This window comes from Tenrec ecaudatus, chromosome 6 (assembly GCF_050624435.1).
Source record: "Tenrec ecaudatus isolate mTenEca1 chromosome 6, mTenEca1.hap1, whole genome shotgun sequence".
NCBI lineage: Eukaryota > Metazoa > Chordata > Mammalia > Afrosoricida > Tenrecidae > Tenrec > Tenrec ecaudatus.
The window spans coordinates 128,852,040-128,876,226 of NC_134535.1; the positions used below are offsets into that span (position 1 = coordinate 128,852,040).

At 47.3% G+C, this 24,187-nt stretch overlaps 1 protein-coding gene across 1 annotated transcript in view; it reads right to left on the reverse strand.

Annotated features, from left to right (window-relative positions):
• Window positions 1-24,187, reverse strand: part of LOC142451675 (potassium voltage-gated channel subfamily A member 5-like) — a 44,123-nt gene that overhangs the window by 17,101 nt on the left and 2,835 nt on the right. Inside the window, exons 4-7 of the mRNA XM_075553381.1 lie at window positions 23,700-23,810; window positions 22,733-22,847; window positions 22,105-22,232; window positions 21,152-21,299 (exon numbers count right to left, since the gene is read on the reverse strand). Coding sequence (XP_075409496.1) covers window positions 21,152-21,299; window positions 22,105-22,232; window positions 22,733-22,847; window positions 23,700-23,810 — 502 coding nt within the window. The remainder of the gene's footprint in view (window positions 1-21,151; window positions 21,300-22,104; window positions 22,233-22,732; window positions 22,848-23,699; window positions 23,811-24,187) is intronic.

Consider the following 24,187-nt stretch of genomic DNA (forward strand, 5'->3'; position numbering starts at 1 on the left):
TTCTAGCATGACATTAACCATCCCTCCCAGGACGCTCTACTTGTTGGCTGAGTTCAATACGTCATCGCAATGCCACACAGGACCTATGGACAACACTCACAATTATTGGGTTTATCGGAGAAGATAACAGGCTACAAAATGTTACCTGTTCTTTCGTCTGCAGCATTTCTTTCAGCCTCGCTAGAAGAGATGTTTCTCCTTGGTCTTCAGTTTCTCAGGCCCGTGGTCCTCAGCATCCCCATGATGCCTCAGCCTCTGGCTCCTTCGGAGGGCCAGGTGGCCTAATGGTCCTAGTGCTTCGGCCTCTGCTGCCTCCACCACTTCAGACAGGCTGTGCTCTGCTGGTGGCTCTTCTTTCTCTGTAAGCTGGAGTTTCCTGTTTCTGAGATGGTTCACTTTTATACCCAATGCAATGACAAGACTGACCAATCCCTGAGCTAGAGTCCTCTACACCTTATTTACATGATCCCAACTCATCATTCTACACCTTATTTGCATGATCCCACCCCATGATTTGGTCAAGACTATGAGGAGAATAGGCACTGAGTGACCTAAGACCTAAGGTTTCAAACCTAGTTTGGGTGGGTTGTTTTCGGTTTTTTTTGGAGGGGGCGGGAATCCAAGCCTCACACATAGTCTACAATGTCAGTTCACAATAACTTTCAGACACAGGCTTCCTCCAAGCGAAAGAGGGATACTGTAGACTGAGCTCCTCCCGCGAGGTGCCAAAGGATACCATGTTTTCTCCCGGCCTTCTCACCGCCACTGCTTCTACTCCGATTCATAGTGACTCGATAGGACAGGGCAGACTTGCCCTTGGAGGCTTTGGAGACTGGAACTCTTCCCAGAAGTAAAAAGCCTCATCTTTCTCTCTTGGAGCGGCTGGTGGCTTCGAACTGGTGAACATGCAGTGAGTGGCCCAACCCATAACCATTCTGGCACCAGAGCTGCTGCTGCTTTTCCTAGAGCTGTTCAACTAAGGAGCCCTGGTGGCACATGGTTAAGCACCCGTCTGCTAATGGAGAGGACGGCAGTTCAAGCCCACCAATGGGTTCCTTGGGAGAAAGACCAGGCAATCTGCTCCCATGAAGATTACAGCTTAGAAGCCCCTGTGGGGCAGTTCTATGCCGACAGAATGAGTGGACACTATATGTCAGAACTGACTTGCCAGAACTTCACAAGAACAACAAAAAGATCTGTCTCTCCCGACCCCCGAGGCCCCCCATGCATGGATGAAGTACTCAAGAATAGAAGGCCTGGTCTCTCATGAATCACTGCCACCGCTCATGAAGCCAGGGACGACAGCGTGACTTCTCACACACAGCCATCATTTCTCTCTCTGGTAAAGACAGTAATCTGGGGAAGGGGGCAATTATCTCTGTAGAATTACCGACCTTGCAAGCGTGACATTATCGACGGTTGGAAATTACACGGTATTCACTTGCTGCTATTTTAATATCTTTCCTCTATCCCACTCCCCGCTCCCCAGCCCAAGGCTGAAACCCCACCCTCTCAGCCTCTTCTGTTCTTTTGATTAATCGTGGGAAATAATGTCCTTATTTTTAGCAGGCTGGTGCTGCTCCCGGGAATATGATATTGAGGATCGCAGCAATAATGATGCTCACACGGACGCAGCCCCCTGTCCCCCACCCCTGCCCCTCAGAGTTTCCATCAAGGAGGCCCCAGGGCTTTTGTCCTGCTGACAAAGAGATGGCTGGCAAGGGCGGGCACCCACGTGGCTGACCCTGTCAATTGCTTGGCTACTCTCCACTCCCTAGTATTATTCTACTAGACTTGGAGGAAATGGAAAACCAATTACCAAGCAGCAAGGGCTGTTTCTCTGGAGCCTAAGAACCAAAGGGAATGGCAAGGAGTGGAGGAGTTGAGTGAGCTTGTGAGTGAGCGAGTGAGTGAGTGAGTTTATCCTGGGAGGAGGGTGGCTGCTAACACTCTCTCCAGGTCCTGTAATTCAGAGGGGATTGCTGCCCACTGTGCCCTGGAGGCATTCCAACTCAGAGCCAGCCATAGGACAGAGAAGAACTGCCCCCTAGGGGTCCCTAGCCTACAGGAGGACATAGACAGGCTCACCTTCTTCCCCGGCCAGCAGACTCCCACTCCCACCCCCAAAGTGACCAGTGGGTTCAAACTGCGCTGAGCATGTAAAGAATGAGCCGCCACAGCAGGCTTCCCAGCAGGAGATTGGAAGCAAACATCAAGCCCCTGGCCACTGAGTCCATGCAATGAAAAGGCAGAAAATGGAGATCTGAGTCCCACGCTTCTGGACTCTAAGTAGCTTATCGCCTTCCCATGTGAGGGAGTCTTTTAGCCACTAACTCCGGGGAAGGCTATGGGGCTTGGTTGAGAGGCGGGGCAGCGGCTGGGAAAGCTCTGCAGTGAGACAGGCTGGCCCAGGGCTGAGCCAGTGGACGCAGACAACAGTAACTGAGAGGATGGAGCGGACCACCCGCAGCTCCAACTCCATTCAGTTGCACGTAGGGCGGGGTTGATGGCCCCTCACCGCATGGACCACACAGCCTTTGGCCAGCGCACAGTGACCCTGGAGGACAGAGAGGAGAAGAGCTGCTCCTTAGGATTTCCCGGGACTCCTTCTCTTTCTCCTGCCCAGTGGCCTAACCGCTTAACTTGCTGCATCACTGCTGAGCCTGCATCAAGTGCGCCACCGCAGTGGGAAGCCTGTTTGTTGTTGTCGTTCTAATTCTGTACCATGGGAAATATACAATTAGCTCATTGTTTGTTTGTAATGGGGCACATAGAAAGCAGCACACGGCATGATAAACTGGGGTCTATTGTGTAAGCACCATAATGATCATTTCTTCTTTTTTAAAAATCATTTTATTGGGGGCTCCTATAACTCTTATCACAATCCATCTATCCATCCATTGTGTCAAGCATCATTCTCAAAACATTTTCTTTCTACTTGAGCCTTGCTGTCAGCTCCTTGTTTTCCCCCTCCCTCCCCTATCCACCCTCTCATGAACCGTTGATAATTTATAACTTATCACTATTTTTTCATGAATGAACATTTCTTGAGGCTGATTTTAAACTATCCATTTTCTATACACCGGCTCATGGAAGGCTTAAAATCAGAGCTGAGAGGGAGACGTCAAGATCAATCCTAGCTTACAGCTACAGAAACTGAACCTTAAGGTGGTGAAGCAAATGACCAAAGGTGTTTTAAGTCGTGAATGGTAGAGTGCCCTTGATAACTGCTGGTTACCCTTCAGTCGCTGGAGTGCCCCCCACCCCCCACCCCGCAGAACTGTCAAGCAGAGGAATTTATCCACTGGGTTCTACCGTCTTCTTCCAGCCCTCTGGACCCTCTTCCTGACCTTCATTCTTTCAGCTAGCACTTACACCCTGAGCTGAAAGAATACAGCTACTAGAGCGAGCTTCAAAATCAAAACCATAGCTTCGTCGGCATTGAGTCCCTGAAATTAAGAAGCAGAAGATCAAAGTTTGAGTCCCACTCCTCAGCTCTGGCATTAGCAATGTGTCACCTTTATTGAGCCCTCTGATGTGCCAAGTCCCTAGTAAGGCCTGTTATGGAAAGAGAGGCAAATGGTGACATGAATGTAGCCCCAAGGAATCCCCAGACCCTCTTGTTTGTTGGCACAGGAGTCTCTCAAATGGTAGGGTGCCCACCATCTTGCCCAAATCAAGTAACCCCCAAAGGCAGAGCCATTAGGCCTGGTGTTCAGTGACTCTCCATGCTGGGCGCAGCCTGATGGCTTCATGGAACAAGACAGCCCCGCCTGCGCAGCACATCCTGTGAGATCTGGGCAGCTTGGCTGAGGCCAGAGGAAGTGAGAGCGAGAAGTGGACTCCTGAGAGCAAAGTTCAGACTTTATGTCGCTCAACATTGGCCACCAAGGTATTTGGGGTCACCGCAGCAGATACTTGCTTTTCAGCTGCATGAAGAAAGAAACCTTCTTGGAGGTCATTGCTCTTACGAACGTGAGGGTGGTAAAGGAGAGCCTATTTTTTGAGACCGAATGGATCATTGCTGGGATCTACAGCCGGGCCAGGCCTGCTTTCAACTCTGCTCTATTCTAGACCTTTCTTCGGAGGAACTCCAAGCTCCTGCCCCCACCAACCTCTCAGGAATCACAGGAAATAGTTACGCTGCAGAAGGGGAGGAGAAGGAGGAAGAGGAAGAGGAGGAGGAAGAGGAGGAAGTGGAAGAGGAGATCTCTGAGGGAAGAGAGCTTTCTGGCTGATACTGAGTGTGAAATCCATCCCAGCAGAACTTGTTGACGGGGGACCTTGTGCAAGTCATTCAACTTCCCTGTGCCTGAGTTTTCTATAAAATGAGAATCGTGATGATGGTACTTAACCTCGTAGGGGCCGGGTGGCTATAAAGATTAAATGAGTTCATATTGATAAATGACCGCGACCAAGGCCTGGCACCTTGCAGGCACCCTATGTGTTTATGAATAAATGACATCCTAAAGATGCCCAGCATTCCCAGGAAGGTGTATGTAGTTCCAGGAAGAGGGCCCAGAACATTCCTGTTTGGTCAGACTATAATTAGAGCCAACCAAGGATACCGGAATTGCCTGTGAGTTAGGGAGCTGCGATGGCTCAGTTGCGAAGCAGAGTGGGACGAATCCGCCTTATTGAGATTCTGTAGCTGGAGGTTGAAATTCCACCCCACCACTCACTCTCCGTGTTACCTTGAGCCGCTCCCAATGTCACTGTTCTCATTTGTGAAACAGTGATGGTTGCTGACTTGCAAGACGGCCCAGGAGCCATGGAGAATGCCTGGAATCCAGCAAGCCGTCCGTCAGAGCTGGCTGCTGTTGTCATCATGGCCGTCACCGTCATTCCGTCCTGATGATCGTCGCTACCAGCCGTCCAACAGGAAGACAGATCAGGAAGCCATAGCATCCTTTAAGTGAGTCATCCTAAGTAGGAGTAAACGTTTTAGGGTGGGGAGGGGGGCAAGCCAACATTAGAGTGGGGGAGGGGGCAAATATGAATGTCAAAAATGTACTCCACATAGTAATGCAATCTGATATTTTGGAAAATGAAGAATCACACCATACTTTTCGTAACATAGATCAGAGAATGTAAGATTCAACACATTTCCGTGTGGTCAGGGCCGGCGATGGAAAAGGCTCTCCAGGAGAGTTGCCAGATTGGGTGGGGGGGGGTGGGGGGTGGGTTGTGGGGGCCGGCAAAATGTTTCTCAAGAAAGCATCCTGTCTCTCTCTGGCTGGTACCTGCAAGACCGAACTCTTCTAATAAGTGGGGGCTGGATTTTTGAAAGCCTCACAGTGATCTCGGGTGTGCAAAATATTAACTTCTGAACATGTTAATATCGAGGTTCCCTTCTCCCACATCCAGGTAAACCAGTCAACATTGGCAATGGGTGTTTCATGCTGACAACACAGTCACATTCAGAATCATTCCCCCATCCACTTTCCTTCTCTCTGGTGCGGATGTTAAGTGGGGGTGGGGGGCAGTGCTTCAACAAGTGGCGTCCACTCTAGACCTGGGCATGTCTTGGTCTTGACTCCTGCACCAGAGTAAACAACATGCCCCCTCTGATACTTGGGCATGCCTCCTCCACCGTGGGAATCCACTGAGATACAGCTACATCCTCATTCGGCCTCTGAGAAGATGGTTGAGCTGATGTAGTTCTTCCCTTCTAGCTCTGAAAAGACTTCTATTCTCATCAGCACTTTCTGGCACACTCTCTCCACATGTGGGTTGGGGATAAGACCCTTTTAGTCTCCCTCTTGAGACATAGCATAGGAGCCCTGGTGGTGGAAAGGTGACGCATTGGACCACAGGCCACATGGTTGGCAGTTCGATACCACCAGCAGCTCCATGGGAGAAAGACTGGGCTTTTCTACTCCCATAAACTTGCAGTCTCAGAATCCCACAGGGTCTCGTCATGAGCCAGCGTGGACTCGATGGTGGTGGGTTGGTTTGGGGTTCCTTGGTAGGTTCCCAGACTCAGCAACAAAACCCAATACAAGTCATCCATTTACATTCGATTTTCAGATAAACCACGAATAATATTTCAGTGTAATCGTGCAATTGTGGAGACACGGATGCATTAACAATTTTCATTATTCATCTGAAATCGTGAGACGTGTGTGTTTTATTCCGGCAACATACCGCTTGGACTAGTCTAAAGCCATAAGAAAGTCGGGGAGGTATCTCAGCTCCCTCCTCCACCCCATTGAGGAAGACTAACCACCATTCAACCTGACAGTTGCTGCACTGGGCGACCAAAGGGGATTTCTCCACCAGGCTTGTCATCTCCCCGGATGTCCCACCCTCAGATAGCCAAATAAAATTGGAGTGGGGAAGGCATAAAGTCCCCAGACTCACATCTAACTCAGTTTCTCCTCTTATCTCTTTGTTTCATTGAGGACCAGGAGTGGAGTGGAGAAGAAGGAGAAAGAGAAGGCCTTGAGGATATATAGTCTCAAATTTTTACATGCAAATTGAGAGCTTCCCCTTAAAAAGGCAAGAATTTGAGACTTCCTTTCTCAGATTTCTCTGTTGATAATCTTAAAGCAATAAATGTCTTCTCATCTAAACACCCCCATGAGGGAAGGTAACCAGAATCTATGTCTTAAAAATGGCTGCCCAGGTTGCCCTCCTTTCCAGGTAGCGAACAGGGACATGGGTGAAGTTTAGACCTCCTTCCACTGGAGGTCACTCTGTTCATCCAGGAGGCCCTCACTCCTCCTTAATGGCCAACTCTACTAACTCCCTCTTCTCAGGAAAGTTTGCCAATACCCCCTATAGATGACTTGTGTATTTTGCTGTGGTGGTTACATAATCTGGTGTCAACTTGAGAATATTAAGAGTGAAGGGATGGAGTTTAGCCTGTTAATCAGGTCACAGCTTGATGACCTCATTTGGAAGCTCTTCGGAGATAATAGCTCACTGGTGGGATACACACACTCTCTGCTTCATATTCCTGTTAACAAGTCACATGATGCTACGCTGATGGAACCAGAGCCCTGGAGCTGGAGAAGCCACGTGGAGACCCATGCCAGTGTTGAGATGCTTCCACCGCCACCACTGGATCGCAAGACTTTTCACCCACCGCCCTGTGATCTTCCTGCATTTGGTATCATTGCACGTGTTGCACGAGTCCAAAGATAAGGTGACCAGCTTTTAACATTGGTAAAGTGGGACACCAGCAGGACACCATTGATAAAACTCATATCCTGGCAAAATAGCCAAATGGCAGCCAAAAACCATATACCCTAGCTTGTCGTGCATTCTTTCCAAAACTCAGGACTTTTTCAAAACGCCGCGGGACATGGGAAAAGTATTAAAAATCGGAACTATCCCACCAAAAGCAGGACGTCTGGTCACCTTATCAAAGAGGAATTTATAGACTTGTATTGGATATATAGGCTACTATCAGACTTATGGACTTGATCTGGACTAGGCTGGGATGTTTTCTTAATATGCAATTACTCCTTGTTATAAAGGTGTTTCTTATACACATATGAGTGTCTGCGAATTTTGTTTTTCTACTCTACCCAGACTAGCACACTTGCCTAGGGTGTTACTTAGTATGTGGAGTTGGTATACATGGTAGGGAGATTGTATTAGCCAGAGTTCAATCAGCAAAGCCAGAGCCCCAAGTGGCATAAGCAATAACAAATAAATTCCCGAGATCTGAAGCAATTATGGGAGCTGGTTCAGCAGTCTTTATGAGGCAATTGTCACTATAGTTGATGCTAGAGCTTAAAGTCCTCAGGGCCAGCATATAGAAAGGGAACATGGAGATAAAGTGGAGGTGGGGGGCAAAGACAAACTGGAACCCCACAAACCTGAGCTGGAAGCCACGAGGAACACAGCTCTCGCTGCCACACATCTTGACCATGTAGGTTTCCTGCAAGAAAAGGTAGCCCCCTTTGCCATGGAACTAAACACAGAGCTGGTCAGGAGTCAGAGAAGATGAAGAGGATCCAGAAGAAGGTGGAGCAGTTACAAACCCACCTTTGGCCCACACCAAGGACATGAGCCAGCAGTTGAACAATACTTCCCGTGACTCACAAAAGCTCCTTCCACTGCCTTCTGAGTGTCACAAAATAATACGGCTCCAACTTCACTTCTGCCTTCCAAATCTCCCATTTAAAAAAAATTATTTTGTTTCCCTCCCGGCCAGAAACATGGGGGTGGAAAAGGGAATGCTGGGAACTGTAGTTTAGCCTAGCCACGTACACACATCACTACAGGGTCACAGGAATTGGAATAAACCCTTACAGTGAGCTCACATTCTCACACACCACAAAGGTCACAAGTTTAAATTTACAAAGATATAACCATTCTTTTCAAGTAAATGTCCCTTCTGTTTGAGGCTGCACTTGATCTGTGCAATGGACTCCTGGGAGGGAGCCCCAGCACAACATTTACCTACAGTTGTATTACTCACACGTTTGGGTCTTTAACTAGGGTACAGCAGCACTTGCATTTTACAGAATGGCTAGGGCATGGATCCTTCCATTGGGAAGGCATGGTTTTAAGGTACAGTAACTTGTAAGGGGAAGAGGAAGTAGCAGAGGCAACTCAGCAATAGGACCCTGGGCTTCTATGCAGGAGACCAGGATTTGACTTGCAGTTGATGAACCTCATGCACAACCACCGCCTGTGTGTCAGTGGAAACTTGCACGTCGGTGTCCTGCTCACCAGGTCCCAGCGGAGCTTCCAGGAAGACGAACTTGGTCCAGGATGTATGGGGTACCCAGGAGTGGGGGACCAACTAGATGGCAGTTAACAAGTGGAGGAGGAAGTCATAAACACCATCTTTATCTTTGTGCCCGCTGCAGGAATTAGTCCTCTAGCTGCACCTGAGTTCTCATTCTTACTCTTGGAGAAGATGAAGCCTGACAGGTACCATTTGTCCCTCTCTTTGTAAAAGTGAGTGTGATAGGTAGGTTTATTGTACCAACCTGGCCAATGGGGACATGTGGGATTAATAAGGTTGCAGTTTGGTTGGAGGGTAAAGAGACAAATGGCTCAGCAAGCCCTGCCTGTTTCTCCCTTGCATTCTGGTAATCCGACCAGAGTGTGGCTGTCTTAGCTAGTGTTCTACCTTAACTTGTGAGCTATACTACCTGTGGGACAGCCAACCTGTGGATTGAGTACCTAGAGTTTGAGGTTCCTTTGAGCTTCGGGCTGTTGGATCCTGCCATCTTGCTGACTGTGGGTGACCTGCCCTGCTCTTTGCTGCCTGTGGCCAGACTGCCTGTATTGCCCTATGGAAAACTCAGCTGTCTGCTTCCTTGACCTTGGACCCAACAGCCCGCGTGAGTTGAAGGACTTCTAGTATATTAACTGTTCTACAGAAATGAGTTGAACTGAGCCCTCTGTACTGCTGTGTGGGCGAATTAGCTGTTATATTCCCTCGTGCTGTGTCTGTCTATCTATCTATCTATCTATCTATCTATCTATCTATCTATCTATCTATCTATCTATCTATCTATCTATCTATCTATGAAACTATAAGTGTACTGGTTTTGTTTCTCTAGAGAACCCTGTCTAACACAGTGAGCTCCATTGTGTTTTATTTTCCCATGTCTTTCTCCCCACCTCCCTTATCACCTGCTTCCTATCTTGATAGTAAACAAACAGGGAACTCATGGTAAGTACAGTCACTGTGGTAGTAGTTAATAGAATCTGGTGTCAGTTTGGGACTTGAGAGGATTAAGAGTGAAGGGGTAGAGTCCAGTCTGTCAATGGGGTCATAGCCAATGAGGAGGCCTCTGTGTGGGCATGGCTTTCTCCTGAGAATTCTGGGAATGCCTAGATTTTCCTCCTTGCAGGCGGCAGACATACTCTCTCTCAGCTCATTCCCCGAGAGACACTCTACTGATAGACCCCATGCCCCGAGAACTTGAGGAGCCATGTGGAGACTCCTGCTATTGCTGAGATGCTTCTACCACCACTGGATCCAAAAGACTTGCACCCACTGGCCTGTGGTCTGCATGCATTCGGCGTTATTGTATGTAATTCGTGAGTCTGAAGAGGATTTTAGATTGGTATCGGGTATATGGTTAATATTAGACTTATGCACTTGATGTGGACTGGGCTGGAACATTTTCTCAATATTCAATTGTTATTGTATATAAAGCTCTTTCTTATATACATACGAGTGTCTATGAATTTGTTTCTCTAGTCTACCTAGACTAACACAGTCGCCATGGAATGTACACTGTGTATAAAAGGGGAGAAGGAGAATTGAGGTAGAGGATGGCTTCTAGAAACCTAATATCAACGCTTTCACCTGTGGGATGAACGACCAGCTAGCATTCAGACTCTGAGACGTCTGCCCTGCACTGTGGAAACAGCGCGCTCTCCTGTGGCCAGCAAGTGTCCTGAGGAGGGCGTCAAGACGCCAGCGTCCGCTTCCTAGCTCTCTCTCTGGATGAATTCTGGACAAGTCTCTCCATATGTACAGTCAACACTTTTGTCACTTCTCAAGTAAAAGTTTTTGAAAAATAAGGTGGCTGGAACCTTGGAAAAGTTGTGATTCCAAGATGAATACAATTCACTACCATCAAACATCTATCGGGACAGATTTAAAGACTATTATCAAGCCTCCTCTTGGATTTTTACTCCAGGGAGCCCTTTCTACCAACTCGAATGCATGTGCTGGGGCTATAACAATTCTCAGAGTGGAGAATTTTTTTATGTGCGGTAGTCTAATGGTTTGTTGGTTTGTTATTGTGGTGAGAATATACACGTCCAAATATTAGCCATGACAAGGTCCACCTGGATAACTGAGTGACATTGGTTATAGATTTCACTGGGTGCCACCACCATCTCTAGGCTTTCTCAAGCATTCTACCACTGTTATCAGACTCAGTACCAGCCACACAAAACACCTCCCTTCCCCTCCCCCCACCACCGCTGGCAGCCACTAATAATCTTTCATTTCTGCATATGCACTGATCTCGTATAAGCGAGATGATGCATATTTTTAAGACTGTCTTGTTTCACTTGGCAAGTTTTCAAGGATTAGCCACACTGTGGCGTGCATCCGAGCATCGCTTGTCCACAGGACTGTGACGTGTCCCACTGTTACATGCACCATAGTCATCTGTTTCCGGACCTCTGGGTTGTTCCGTTTAGGGGGTTATTGTGAAAAAGACGTTGACCACTACTGCACTGGTTTCTGCTTGTATTCTATGATCACGTCTTTGGAGTATTACGTAGACGTGGAATGACTCAGTCACAGGGCAATTCTAAAGAAACCTGGTGGATTTGTGGTTTAGGAATTAAGCTTTTAACTGCAAGGTCAGTGGTTCAAACCCTCTAGTCTCTCTGAGGGAGAAACATGAAGCTGTCTGCATCCATAAAGATTTAACACCCCAGAGACCCCATACAAGGTCGCTGTAAGCCTGGGTTGACTATGGCAGTGGCATTGACTTTTTGGTTGGTGGACAGTTGTATGTTTAACTTTTTGAGGTGTCTCCGAATGATTTTCCCCAGTGGGTAATGTGTTGCGTTTCCAGTGGTGGATGAGGTTTCAGTTTGTCCGCATGTGGTGGGTTCCATTTTTCTGTTTTGTTTTGTTTGTTTGTTTGTTTTACCATTGCAATGGAGAGTGAGATGATTCTGACTCTTTTTTTTAATGTTCTAGATGTGCACCTGGAAACCATGCTTCTGAGGTTCTAGAACCATATTTCAAGCCAAGGAATTGAGCCATCATGAGAAACTGGATTCAGGCAGTAACCAGTCTCATTTAGTAAGCAGTCTCATTTGATATTCTGACATTGTGTTTGTTCAAAATCCCATTTCCATTTCCACATTAGCCCAAGCCCAGACTGGAGCAGTGGAAGATGTTATAGGCTTGGCTTTTTACGCACTTACATGAGGCTTATCATTGAAGTCAAGCCTTTTCCATCTCTGGATCACTAAGGATGAACTCAGTGCCTAAACTTCAGTGCTGCATAGGTACATGATCTAAATCAACAATGAAGACCCACCTCCTGAGTACACCGAATAGACACAGAACATACACATAGATAAAGACTCTTCATATAAAAGAACATCCTAAGTGTTTTAGTTTACAAGGATTGTTATAACAAACTATAATCAAAATACCCTATGTAGATACAAATACAATACACCCTAAAGTAAATAGCTCTAAAGAATGTAAATTTAGTGTCTCCTGGTTTTGGAAGCTAGAAGTCCATATTAAGGTACTAGCTGCTATTGGTTGCTTCTGTGAGCTTTGAGGATGGTGCTATTCCATACCTCTCCCCTACTGTCTAGTGACTACAGCAATCTCTGGTGCCCCAGGAAAGACTGCTTGTAAATTGCTTCACATATTGCGTAACTTCTCCCTGTGAGCATCTATTTTTCTGTATCTGTACTCCTCTTTTATATGGCTCTATTTAGGTGATATGAAGACTAGGACCCACCATATGCCAGTATCACGTAACTGAAAATATATTTTTAAAGAAAGAGTATTTTTGTCCACACAAGGTCACGTTGACAGGTAAACCCAGATGGTACAGCTGATTCATTGGTTCTTGACATCTCAGTGGAAGACGGGTTATTTGGAGTCTGGGCCAGAACCTCATTTGGTGAATCATAGCACAGACCCTTAGAATTTTGGAGCAACATGCTTCCATCCTCTGCAGAGATCTACTCTCTTTTGAGAAACAGATTTCTGTTTATTCCTGGGCCCAAGTGACCCGCCATGAAGTGGGTGTTGTCTGAACCACAGCGTCATCAAGTTGAGTGTATATAGCAGCGCTGGAGCTTCACTACATGAAGATGGTTTGTATGAGACTGAGACGGAGCACAAGTAAGCTGCATGAAGAAGTGGCCCAAATGCCCACGGTCTCCACTCTTGTCACAGTACCTTCCTTCTCCCAGTTGGCACCGATGGCCTCCTGGAGACTTCCTTATGATCAGGTGACTGAAGAAAACACATGCTTAGTTTATAAATTATTCTGCATGATATGCAGGTACCTCTCAAGAGCGGACAGTAGCCACAGTTCCTTCTGGGACTCCTTGATGGATGGTGGTGAAGGGAAATGGACCTACTTGTTCATTTTTCCTGGAAGTAGAGGTGGCCAGACATGTGACATATCTATCAGACATATCTATCAGTTCAGGGACTGTGGTAATGATTTGGCTGAGTTTTCAGGTACTTGGAAGGAACATGAATGGAAAATTCATGTGGAAAAGATGTATGTGGGCAAATATTTTGGAATGGGTCGATGATGTAAAGATTCTTGTGTCTCGTGTGAATCCTCACCCAAAGATTACGTTAGCAGAGAAGGATTTTAGCAATCAAGTGGATAGGATGATGTATTCTGTGGGTACCAGTAATCCTCTTTCCCCAGCCACTCCTCTCATTACCCAAGGGGCTTGTGGGTAAAGTGGCTACGGTAGCAGGGTTGACACAGGCTCCACAAGCAGTAGGGACAAGTACCTGTCTACCATCAGCAGAGACCACCTGAGCCCATCACATGGTACCAGTCCGCAGGGAGATCAGCAAGGACTTGGTGGCAGAGTGATTACTTCAGGCAGCATTTTGTTCTTAGTGGAATAGACATTTTCTCTGGATACGGTTTTGCCTTCCTGGCTGCAAAGCTTCTGTCCAAAATATCACCCGTGGACTTATAGAATGCCTTATCCACTGTCACAGTGTGCCACACAGCATCGCTTCAGACCAGGGACATCAATTCACAGCAGATGAAGTATATTAATGAGCGCATGCTCATGTGATTCACAGATCTTACCGTGTTCTTGATACTTGATCGCTGACCTCCCTATTGACCCAACCTGAATTTGTTCTAGGTGCAAGCATGCCTTGCGTGTTCCATGGCAAAAATTTTCCTCCATGGCTTTTTAAATATCAAGGGTGGTGTTTTCTTTCTTATTCATTATTTGTGTCTTTATTATTATTTTATCCTTGCCACTCTATTTTGGTTTTGTTCTTTATTGTTTCTGTTGGGTTTCCCAGTTTATGACGCACACAGACAATAACTGATTCAAGGGTTTAGAGGGGATGTAGGGGTGGGGGTGGGAGACAGGGAGTATGAAGGGTTTGGGGGAGTGAACAATAAAGGTAGGAGGGGTGAGGGAGCACTAGAACTGATCATAATTACATAACTCATTTAAAAGGCAATATAACCACTAAGAGGGGGGTGGTCTAAAGTTGATTGTGGTAATGATTGTACAATTCTTCTTGATCTGATTGAACAACTGAACTGTATGCAATGTGGAGTAGGTGGCCATAAAAATGTTTAAAAGGGAAAAACAATATTGATACCATTTAACTGGAAGTTAAAATTCCTCCTGGCGACTTGGGTTCCTATGCTTCAGGATCAACAGGCAAGGAAAGAAGACACTGTATTGAGTGGTGTGATTGATCCAAATATTTTATTGAGTTCACTTATAAAACATAAGATGCAAATGTGGGTAGTGTGTCTTTGGTTCTTTGTGTTAGTTGAATCATGTTAAGTACAAGTATAACTTTTTAATTATGATTATTTAGGGGTTATGTATGGAGATGTGTACCTGTACCAACTTGCCAAGGGGTAGACTGTGATGGTTAAGCTTCGGTCAACTCGACTGGGCCAGGATTCTCTGTAGTTTGGCAGTTAAGACATATAATATCTGATGATAAACTCTAATATAATGTAATCACTTCCATAATGAGATTTGTTCTGAGGAGACAAGCTACTGAAAGGGCATTTTCTCGGGGATGTAGCTTGCTTCTAATACGTGAAGATGCTATGTAAAGGTTCGCTTGCTTTTTGCTGAAGCAGCATCTTGCATCTTGTTTGTTATCTGATCTGCAGGTCTTTGACTTGAGGCAACAGCTTGCCATATTGCCTGCCAACCCTGTGACTTTCTATAGCCTGCTGTCTTACCTGCCAGTCTTGGACTTATTTATTTTTCCAGCCAAAAGCCTATCTATCATCTGACATGCTGATCTTGAGTTCATCAATGGCGCCAGCTACATAAGTAAGATGACAGCTTAACATCTGACCCATGAAACTGAACCTTAACAGCGGTGTGAACCATTTATTTATTTTAGAGTGTGTGCTGTCTCTTTCTCTTTGTATGTGGGCATAAAAGCATCACTGGCTTATCTGGAGATCTAGTCCAAGTCACACTGCAATATATTTTAGGGAGGAGAGGGTGCACAATTTAATCAATAGCATTGTCACCATCATCACCACTGCTATCACTGACTACAACTCACAGGTGTGGCGGTGTAGAAAATGGCTTTTCTACCCAAGTCTCTATAATTCCACAAAATGATTGGGTGAGGCTATGCAGATGGGGCATGTGTGACCCTAATAGAAGGGATAGGTCATTGTTGCTGCCACCACTACCACTTCGCCTTCCTCCCCTTCCCTCCTAGCTAAAGGGTTAATAAGCCACCTTCTGAAGGAGTAGCAGGAGAAACCCCAAGGACCTTGGAAGAGCATTTCCAAGATCGCTGTCTTAAGTAGAGGAGGCCACTGAGACCAGATGCCTCAGTGACTGTGGCAGGGAGACCCAGAGGAGCAGCTCTGAGGCTGGAGTAGCTTCTCCTCCTATGGAACTGTAGGACAGAGCAACAGGTAAGCTACCTTCCTGGCCCATAGAGCCAAAAGGCAAGGGACCATGTGGCGGAGAGACTGTGTACTTGGCTCCTGGATGAGGAGGCTCATGACCTATCCCTTACTACTTGCCGGTCCCGACTAATGGTAACTATTGATTTCCTGGTGCCATAGTGGTTATGGATTGGGCTGCGATCTGCCCAGTCAGCAGTTCAAAATTACCAGCTGCTCCACAGGAGAAAGATGGGGCTTTCTACTCTAATAAACAGTTAAGTCTCAGAAAGTCATCGGAGGTGAGGGGTCTGGAGTCACTATGAGTTGGCATCGACTCGATGGCAATGAGTTTTGGGGTTTTGTTGTATTGACTTTTCTATTGAATCCCCTTAATTGTGAGTTTTGCCTGAGAGTTGTGTGTGGCCATAGCAATGAATTTTTGAACCCAGCTGTTGTAGAATGCTGTGGGAAGACTGGTTGGTTTCAGAATAGGTAAAGGAGGATGGAGCACAGAAGCACGTTGGACCCCTGGACCATGTCAATGGTGAAGTCAGAGGAGGTTACATATGTCCACCCACATTGCCTTTATTAAAATAGAAACCATATGACACTGTGATTGTGACATAAGTTCATGTCAACTTGATACATAAGTCTAGGGGTGGAGTCTAGCTGTGCCTCCTTATGGGTGTGGTCTTTCCATGAGAATTCTGAGAACTTCTCTTTCTCCCTGGAGGTGGTCCACTCTCTCTCTCTGCTTCACTTTCCTGCTGCTGAGAGACACTCAGAGAGCTGGAGGAGCAAGTCACATAGAGACCTGTGTCAGTGTGCTGAGATGATTCCACCCTACTGGATCCACAAGACTTCACCCACTGGCCTGTAATCTTCCTGCCCTCGGCATCATTGCCTGTGCTGCTGAGTCTGAAAAGGAATTAATGGACTAGTATCAGATATATGGACTAATATCAAAATATGGACTTGATCTGAACAGGGCTGGGATGTTTTCTCAATGTACAATTGCTCTTTGACATAAAAATCTGTCTTACACACACACGAGTGTTGATGGATTTGTTTCTCTAGTCAACCTGGACTAACACAGACACTAAATATTTAGAATGTATCACATTATGATATTTATTATTTCCTGCAATTACAAAAGACAAGCATTGTAGAAAAATAGAAAATGAAATCTTCAATGAACTCATGATCCAGAAAAGGCCATTGCCAATATTTTTGTGTTAATATATTTGTGTGTAGTTATTTTTCAAATTGGATACTCTATGACTGAAGTATTAACTATGTTTAAGAGAAGGTTTTTAATGATCACATGCTGTGGTTCCAGGCCCGGTGGCCCAGTGAGTTACCCGTTGGGCTGCTGACTGAAAGGTTGATGCTTGGAACCCACTCCACTGCTGTACAGGAGAAAGCCAGTCACTCTGTCCCCACAGAGGGGATCCTCTCAGAAACGCCAGGGAGCAATTCCACTCTTCCCTACGGGGCAGCAGTTCTGAACTTGTGGGTCACGACCCCTTTGGGAGTGGAATGATCCTTTCACAGGGGTGGCCCGATTCATAACAGTAACAAAATTACAGTTATTAAGTAGCAATAAATGAGGAGCTGATGCCAAGGGTTCAAGTAGAAAGCAAATGTGTTGAGACTGATAAGGGCAACAAATGTACAAATGTGCTTGACACAATGGATGGATGCATGGACTGTGATGAGAGTTGTATGAGCCCCAATAAAATGATTTTAAAAATAAAATAAAATGCAAAAAAAAGGGTAGAAAAAAAAGAAAATAATTTCATGGTTGAGGGGTCACCACCACATGAGGAACTGTATTTAGGGTGGCAGCATGAGGAAGGTTGAGAACCAGTGCTATGGGTCTCTGTGAATCAGAATTGACTCAACATCACAGGGTGGAGTTTATTCAGGTGCGATTTTACAATGGGGAAAAAAAATCTTGCTGCTATCAAATCATTGTTGACTCACAGTCACCCCTATGGGACAGCGTGGGGCTGCCTTTCTGAGTTTCCAAGACTGTAACTGTTAACTTAAGTCAAAGCCCCTGCCTCCTCCCATAGAGCAGCGGGTGGCTTTAAACTGCCGACCTTGCAGATCACAGCCTCAACGCATAAGCACTACACCAGCAGGGCTCTAATGCGGGAGCCCACAGATGAAAAAGACACTTGCCAGGAAGGTGGCAAAGGCTGGTTTTGAGCTCAAATCTTTCTTCTGAGAACCCAGGACTGCCTCGCTAGCCAGTTCTGTTCACCAGGGGTTTCCAACTTAAAAGAAGTCTGTGCAGCTTCCAGAAACCCTCGGGTGGTTCAATGATTAGATGCTTGGCTACTAACGGAAATGTTAACAAACTGCTCCCAGGAGCCTTCAAAGAAAGGCTTCGGCCTTGACATCTACCTCCGGAAGGTCACAGTCCTGGAGATTACAGAGCACCTCTGCTTTGAAACCCAGGGGTCTGCCATGCCCTGAATTGGCTCCACGGCCACTCTTTCCATGGCCTCTTTTGGAGTCCCTAACTGGGCAGACACTTCATGAGCTCCCCTGCTCACTGAAAGATTGACGGGCCGGGGGGAGGGGGGGGTGGAGGGGGGGTCTGGTTTCAAGGCACTTTGGAATAAAAATCAGCCTATGATTCCCCAGACATACACAAGGTCATGAAGAGTCAGAATCAACCCAAGGGCAACCTGTTTAAAATAAATCTTAATTGGATTCACACATCAATATCCTCCCTGTCCCCACTAAAATGCAAGCTTCTTGAAGTCGTGGTCTTTCGTGTCTTTGGTATTCTATCCCCTCCTCTTCCCCTGCAGACCCGCCCTTTATCCAAACAGGACACCATTTCCTGTCTCACAGCCATCTCTTTACCTAAGACCACGTGGCAGTTACTTAACCTGTTGTCAATTTGAGACTAAAGAGTGAAGGGGTGGAGTCTGGTCTGTCAATCGGGTCGCAGATTGATGACCTCATTTGGAGGTGATAAGGATATAAATAGGTCACGGGAGGCGGACACACACTCACTCCCTTTCAGACATTCCTATTGACAAGCCACATGGAGCTATGCTGATGCACTCAGAGCCCTGGAGCTGGAGAAGCCAGGTCAGCGCTGAGATGCTTCTGCCACCACTGGATCCACAAGACTTTCCACCCACCGGCCTGTGATCTTCCTGCATCTGGTGTCATTGCATGGTTGCATGAGTCTGAAGAGGAATTTACAGATTGGTATCGGACATATGGGCTAATCTCGTACTTATGGACTTGATCTGGACTGGGCTGGATGTTTTCTCAATATTCACTTGCTCTTGCATATAAAGCTCTTTCTTATACAGATATGAGTGTCTCCCTGGATTTATTTCTCTAGTCTACCGGGACTAACACACACTGCCTAGGAATCAAAGACAAAAGACGGAGGCTGTTTTATCAAGGGCTCCTGTTTGTTACAAAAAACCATAGGACAGCACATTAGAGAGGGTGAAGAAAGGGCAAAGCCGTTTTCTCATTCCTGGCGCAGCTCTGTGGGATGTTTGGTCAGCTGAGTGGACATGGTGTGGGCATATGGGGGGTGGGTTGGGGTTTGGAGGGAATCCTCATACAATTCTGAAGTGGAGGAGGTCCAGGAAATGTCTCCGTTTTGGGTAATTTACTTAGACTTCCACTTTCTTATTTGATGGACTCTAACTGAGAAACCCACAGGTGGGCAAATCCCTCACTTCCATCTATGGTCACAAACCCCCTTGCCCCGGTCCTCTGAACGCGCCCGTCTGGGCAGATGGGTACACTCTGGGCAAAAGACGAGACCTTCTTTGTGTCTCAAACCGTGACCAGTTCCGTTCGTTATAATTATCTTTGCCAGTTCACAGAGGTAAACTTCTACAAGACAGGTTAAGAATTTGGCTATGTTTTGATAAATACAAATAACTTTTTTGAATATTCAGTCATTCCACACTGATAAACACTATCTAAAAGTATTCCTGGACCAGAAGTAGAGTTGCCAAATATGACAAGGATTTTTTTTCCCCCAAGCTCCTGTCTACCTTGCTGCCTCACACCAGGCTCTCCCCAGCCAAAATCATATTTCATTCAGACGTGACCAGGGACACATCACTCGCCTTGTAATGGCTTAGTCCAACAAAGAGGCAGCCCCAAAGGACTGGAGAAACATTCGCTTGGGATTCTAGAATGATTAATCATTCCCTTATCCTGGCGTCTAAGCAAATGAACAGAGCTCATCCCTGCACCCCACCTTTTTTTCAATGCTTGCCTTAAAATAGACATCCTCCTAAGGCATTCAACCTGCCTATTAAAGAATGCATGGAATGTGCTTATATCCTGCACCCCCAGAGGAAGTCTTCTCTGGGCCTTGAGTTAACTAGTGTAGCTGGTGGATACATTAGTCTCCAAATAGCTTTCCAATTGCTCTCATTTCCTTGTCTTTTGAGACAACTCAAGATAAGAACCGAGCGAGCTGGGAAAGAACTCAGGAGAGCAGTTACCAAGCGCATGTGTTCTGCAGGCTTCCAACAGCGCTCAGGCGGACTGTTTCTCAGGGACCTCTCCTGTTCTCCTTTTAAATATCCCAGCGGATGCTCGTCTCTTCCAAACGATGACGATCTCAATCACATATGCTCCTTCACTGATCCTCAGTTTCCCTCTGGGATACGTCGATGGCTGAATAGCTTTTACTCTGCTTCTCTCTCCCTTTCTTCTCTCCCCCAATCTCTCTCTGGAGCATCTTATTGGAGCATGTGCAGCAAGATTTCTTATGGATGCTCATGTCTCCCATTGAGACAAGTAGGAGACTGGTCTCAGGGCTTCGTTTTGTTTTGAGGTCCATAGAATATACAAGCTACCAACACAGAAATAAATCCAAATGGAAACGTGCACGCACACGTTGGATAAACGGCACCCCGACATGCACACATGACCCCATCGCTCACATCCCTCATACACATAAACAGAATTGCCAATTCTGTAAACATGTAAAGAGACAGGCAATACATGAATATGCAGAGGAAAACCTACTTATACAACCACACAGGACATCAGCGGACCACGATTCACTCTTGGAAGTTATCTGCAAGATTAGCTATCAAACCAGCCCTGACTTCTTCCATACACTCATCCCTGCTTTTCACCAGAGGCCCATGCCTGCCAGGTAAGGAAGATGAAGATCCACATCACTCAACAGCACATGTTTATTGAGTGCCTACTCTGCACGAGGCTCTGGGCCAAGGCAGGGAACACAGAGAATTCTACCCGTGAAGGACTCACAGGTATCTGGGAGGGGGAGTGGATATCCAAGCAAATGCATGCACTTGACAGGAGAGTTGTAAGCCTGTGAGTGCTATGATAGAAGTGAGTACAGAAGGTTGTGTTCTTGTCTCTCCCTCTGAAGCCCGGGAAGGAGGGAACTCTCCCTTCTTCCATAGGAGAAAAGGTGGGTCCTGAGTTGTCTGCTCCGCACAGGTGGGATGTGAGTCGCACCATCGTCCACACGACTCTGTGGGGACTGCTCGATGAGTGACTTTTGCCCACCAGTCTTGCCTTTTAAGCCAGCTTCTCCCGCTTGCCCCTCAGATATGACTGGTGGTAGAAGTTGAGGAAAAGTGCAATGAGGCTGAGGGTGTACAGGAGGACAGCTATGTTGAATCCATCCGGGAAGGGGCACTCGGCAAAGAGATTGTAGGTGGAGTGGGCAGTGATGGCCACCAGCTGACACTGGATGGAGAAAAAGGGATGGACAGGCAGAAGCAATAGTGAGGACCGACCAGGAACATCATTGCCCCGCAGAGGCTGCAGGATCCTCCAGCTCATGAAGAAAAAAGCAAGGAGGCCTGGTGCAGGCTAGGCCCCTTCCCTTTCCCAGCCCCAGGAGCCTACGGATCTTCTGAACCCTGGTCCTGGATAAAGCACCCCCCTCTCCCCCCAGCAAGCTCCAGTCCTGCTCTGCTGATACTGAATCTGAACTCTGCACATCCCGAGCCCCGTGCAAAGCTCCTCTGGGTGTCACCACCTTCGGGAAACAGTGCTGCCCAGAGCGAGACACCAGACTCTCAGAATATTAGCACTTCATGTTATGTTGGAGCCCTGGTGGTGTCACGGTTATGTGTGGGGCGGCTAACTGCAAGGTTAGCAGTTCAAAGATGCTCTGCAGGGGAAATATGGGGATTGCTGCTGCCCTAAAGAGTTTGTCTGAGAAACCCCCTGGTCTGCTCTGTTCTAGAGGGTTGCTCTGAGTCGGCATCGACTTGACGGCAGTGAGGTTGGTTTTATTTTTTTAGGAGCTTAGAGCCCAGTCCGCTCACTTTGCAGATCTTGAGATCACCAAGACCTCAAGTGTGGACTTGCCTCGCTCAGGGTCCCCCATCACATTAGTGAGTTTCAGTTGATTCTAAGATCTGATATGCCTTCTCCCAAGACCCTCAGCAGCCAGGAAACTAAGGAAAACCAAGGCTGAGAAGAGCTTGTCCATGGTCACTGGTACAGCTGAGAACAGAAGGTAGGGTTTCTGAGCACTCCTCACCAGCTGAAGGATGGTAAGGTACCGCTTCCACCACAGGTAGGGCTGCATGTGGGGCCCCAGACTGGCCAGTCCGTAGTACAGGTACATGAAGACGTGGACCAGGGAATTAAGCATCCCAATAAAGAAGGCTGCAGAGTGGAGAAGGATAGAGGAAAACAATGGGTATTGGGCCTGGTTGATTTTTCTATGGCTCTTCCATGTGTCAGTATTCCAATCTGCAGAAAGCACCTCTGTAAACCTTCAGCCAACATCCTGGGGAATGCCCTTTCAGGAAGAGAGTCCGCCATCAGCCAGCTGTACTCACAAAGGTGGGGGGGGGGGCGTAACAGAATACCAGGTAGGAGTGTTTAAAACTCCCTGCGCACGTTCTCAATGGATGGTTCGGAGCATCTTCCAGAAGCCACCTCCCCAGACCAGGGAAGAAGAGCTAAGAAGCTGAGAGCAGCAATAGGGAGTATGTGAAGAAGTGGCCTGGGGTCATGGCCACAGGGAGGGGGGACTGTAGAGCCAAGCCATGGCATTACAGAGGATGTAACCCGCCCCCCTCCTGTTGGGGGACTCAGCCCCAGAGGGCACCAACCTCACCAGGATGTGGGGGCGCGGGCTGGCCCTAGGGTGCGGCACCTACCCTGTCCACCTGGCACGTATTTGACTCCAGCCCACCAGTTGCAGAGCATGGTGCCATGGTGGTAGACATGCAGGAAGGTGATCTGTTTGGGCTTCTTTCGCAAGATAAAGAAGACCTGGGGAGGCGGAAGAGATGACGTCACATCTAGGCGGTCTGCCTCTGTAACCACCTCCCGGAGGGTCTTGGGCAACCTGGAACAGGGAAGGGTGATTCTGCCTGCTTTAGTAAACGAGAGAGCCTGGGACCCAAAGGGGGAACAATCCTAGCACCGACTGCGCCCCTGGCCCTTGCTACGTATCGCACTGTAGAGATGCTACATTATAGAGATGCTACCGTATAGTGTGTGCATCCTACTTTTATGATCCTCATTTTACAGACAGGGAGATGGAGGCACGGGTAAGATTTTCCCAAGGTGACGCAACCATTAAACGCCAGGCTGGGATTTAAACCCAGTCTGATTTCAAAGCTGGGGTCTTTGTAATAGCCTGCTTCCTGGAGCCCTGGGGAGGGAAATCAGCTAATAAACCTCTCTCTGGATATCTTTCTATATTCAGATGTCCTGACTGCATTCCAATCATAAACTGCTAAGTGAAAGGCCCTCCCTTTCACCAGATCCCACAAACACAACCCTGCCCCTGGCTCTACAAACCCAGGGACTGACCCACAGGGTTTCTTCTCATCAGCACTTGTATGGCCTTTGCTGTCCGATGACCAGGGCCACCGAATGTCAGCTTTGTTGTTTGGGTAGCGCTCGATTTTAATTTAACCTGGAACCTGGCTGCTGAAGGCACACAGGCTGCTTTTGTACAAGTGCCCACGGATGAGTGGGCTCCAGCGAGCCTGTAGTGGTGAGAAGCTACACTACATTAGCTCAGCGCATGAGCACCTTCATCAGCCAGGTGCCCAAACCAAACCACGGCCTTATTATGACTTCAGCCTCTTGCCGGGCTCACAGGACTGACCGCACCGGACTCCAGACCGCACTGACGGCAATTCCAGGCTTGGGCCCCTTGGTGCTCACCGTGTCCAGCAATTCAAGCGCCTTGGATAAAAAGCACCACCAGCACGCTCTCGCCATCTGCCGGTCAGGAAGGGAAAGTGCAGTCAGACTGACATCCGGCAGAGGCAAATGGGCTTCAGCCCCACTTCCACCCTGGCCCTCACATCGCTTGTTCCACATTGCCCATCTGTCCACAAGCAGAGGCCTGTCCGCACAGGGGGAAAAGGAGCTGATACTGGGTATCATCCAAGAACAGAAAATATGGCAAAAACTCACTGCCATCGAGTGGATTCTCACTCAGAGCGACCCTACAAGCAGAGGCTAGAACTGCCTCTCAAGTTTCCAAGCTTGACCATCTTCTTTTCAAGATAATTTTACTGGGGGCTCTTACAGCTCTTATAACAATCCAAACATCAATTGTATCGAGCATATTTGTACATATGCTGTCGTCATTA